This window comes from Limulus polyphemus, unplaced genomic scaffold (assembly GCF_000517525.1).
Source record: "Limulus polyphemus unplaced genomic scaffold, Limulus_polyphemus-2.1.2 Scaffold11, whole genome shotgun sequence".
Lineage (NCBI taxonomy): Eukaryota > Metazoa > Arthropoda > Merostomata > Xiphosura > Limulidae > Limulus > Limulus polyphemus.
The window spans coordinates 1,921,741-1,924,617 of NW_013665621.1; the positions used below are offsets into that span (position 1 = coordinate 1,921,741).

Here is a 2,877-nt window from a genome sequence, read left to right on the forward strand (position 1 = left end):
GTCCACCTATTATCGGAATACCTTGCTTCTTGCCCAGCCCATTTCTATTTAGTTCTTAGAATGAACCCCACTGCATCTATTATATTTGTTGTTTTTCTTATTCTGTCATTTCTCCATCTATCTTGTAGTGTTATATGAACTATTTTTCTTTCCATAGCTCTTTGTGTTGTATCTATCTTTTTCCTTATCTATTTTGTTAGTGCCCATGTTTGGCAGCCATATGCTAAGGTTGGTAGTACACACTGATCCATGATCTTCTTCTTCAAAGTAATGAGGATATCTTGATCCTCTAGAATTTCTTTATACATTCCAAAACATTGCCACGTTACCTTTATTGTTACCATAATTTCTTCCCTTGTTGTATTTTCCATTTTGAGGGTTTGTCCTAAAGATTTGTATTCTGACACTTTCTCTATTTCTTCATTTGAAGGCTATAAAAATTATGGTTTTTCTGAGCAATGACAATTTTACAGTGAGTAATTTAGATTTAATTTCATACTTTTTGGAGGGGTGGTGGATAAAATATAGAAAAGAAGATGCCTAGAGAAAATGTGTCATGTGTGTAAAACTAGGGGAAATTCAGGATTTTTTAAAAACTGCCTTGTAGAATTAAGAACTTAAAACTTGTAAACTATTAAGATATGGATTATTAGCTAAGATTTTATGCTCTACTAATTTGTATAACATAAACCAAAAGTATAATAATAAAATTGTGAACGTAAGACACTAAAACCTTGCGTCATGTACAGTAAAGGATACCCATGGTGATAGCAATAAAGTAAAACAAATGTTACCATCAACAGCAAAGAAAAAGTTTAGTTGATAAAAGTAAAATACAACCTTATTACCGAAGTGAGTATGGAAGCATTTAAAAAGAAAAGCATAAAAAGTAAGTATTATTCTTATGAAGTTATATCTTGCAACTTGAAAAACACGAGACATTGTAAAGATGCATTAAAAGAATGGCCTGAAAAACCCTGTATTATAATATCATCATAAGGATCAACAGGTTGAGTCCTAATAAAACTTGAAATGCTATTAAAGCACTCTTTCCTCTTCTTTTTCCTTTTTTAAAAATATGCAGTTAAATTTTGAGTGAGGAACAATAGTGAACATTTATCAAGTGGCTTTTTAAAATATAAAATTTCTTCACCAGATCCAAATGAATCAAACTATCATGTAGTTAATCCTGTCCAAGTATACTCTATAAATATTCTACTGCTTATCACTACCCTTAAAGAACAGCAACTAATATTATCTTAGGGAATTGTGAAGAGAAACAAGACTGTTTTATAACCTTTCTTTCTTGATCCTGTTGTCTTCTCTTTTTCCATTCCTCAAGAAGATTTGGCAGTCGCTGTTTAACAGTAACTTTTACATCAGTTTTCAGATACAAGATAACATCTGGACACCAGGCTTCTTGAAGCATGTACTTCACATCACTGATGTCATTAGGAAAGGATTGTAGAACAAAACCTTGGGTCCTAAATGAGCCCAAAATAATGAGAAAACACATCTCAAATATTATTAACCAATCAAAATTTTGTAAAACAAAAATTGAGGATATTGTTCTTAGTCCAAGTCTATAAAACCTATCACTCTTAAATTTTAGAAGATAACTGTTGATTTCTTTTATTAACGCAAAGCTACGCAACTAGACTCTAGATTTTAGCATTGTAAGTCCAAAACATTAACACTGCTAGTAGATAGTACTGTTGTTTATATGAAAGTTTCCCTCCAGTTTAGCTGTATATTAATGACACTTTACTGATAGAAGTTTCATACAGCTATGTGAAGAATAACCTCAAATATACTAAACTATGACCAAATAAAGCTTTCCTTCTCATCAGTTTAAGCTTTATTTTATGTATGTATGTGTGTGTTATTTTTATATACAGGATAAAACACTTTGTATAAACAGCTTATTTCAAGTTTGAAAACAATTTTTGTTTGTTTTTTTCAATTATGCACAAAGCTACACAAGGGCTATCTGTGCTCTGCCCACCACGGGTATTGAAACCCGGTTTCTAGCGTTGTAAGTCTGTAGACTTACCTCTGTGCCACTGGGGGCTTCTTGTTTGTTTGTTTGTTTGAAGTTAAGCACAAAGCCACACAATGGGCTATCCGTGCTCCGCCTACCACGGGTATCGAAACCCGGTTTCTAGCGTTGTAAGTCCATAGACATACCGCTGTGCCACTGGGGGGCAACAATTTTTCCATAACCAAAGGTTTTCCAACTGAAAAGCTTTAAATATATTCAGCAACAGTAACTTAATTCCCTCAGAAATTCTGAAGAAGCTATACAAATGGTAAAAGTTAACAAATAGGGCTACTGAGTTTCTTTAACCGAGTCAGTTCTAATGTAAGAAAATATTTTTTTATGCACTCAAAAAAATTATTTAATAATTGAGATTATGAAGCTGCAAAACAAACACAATAGTTTGAACTTACTTAAAAGGCTCATCCATCCACCATTTTCTCACAATCTGAAGGGAACTATGAGGAAGATTAGCATCAGCCTCTTGGAAAAAGTGTTCGACATCTTCAATACTACCATTCAGGTTATCTTCAAAGGTCTGAGCAAAAATAAAGTAAGATTTTTCAACAGTATTATTTCCTAATTAATGATCTAAAACTTTAAAAAAATCTACAGAAATCGATAAAAAAGGGGCTTCACATTCACACTATTCATTCGCGTACTCCTACTGCAAATAAAACACAAATAACCAATATCTGTAATGAAAAAATTATATAAATTTAAGAATTTTCTGACTTACTTTTATTTACCTGAAGAAAGAACAAAACAGAGAAAATATCACTTAAACACAGTACAGTATTTAAGCAAGATTCACTTCAGTGATAGTAAATTAATATCTT

At 32.1% G+C, this 2,877-nt stretch overlaps 1 protein-coding gene across 1 annotated transcript in view; it reads right to left on the reverse strand.

Moving 5' to 3' along the window:
* Nucleotides 1–2,877, reverse strand: part of LOC106478580 (adenylate kinase 9-like) — a 59,187-nt gene that overhangs the window by 25,595 nt on the left and 30,715 nt on the right. The window contains exons 18-19 of the mRNA XM_022382458.1: nt 2,452–2,576; nt 1,298–1,484 (exon numbers count right to left, since the gene is read on the reverse strand). Coding sequence (XP_022238166.1) covers nt 1,298–1,484; nt 2,452–2,576 — 312 coding nt within the window. The remainder of the gene's footprint in view (nt 1–1,297; nt 1,485–2,451; nt 2,577–2,877) is intronic.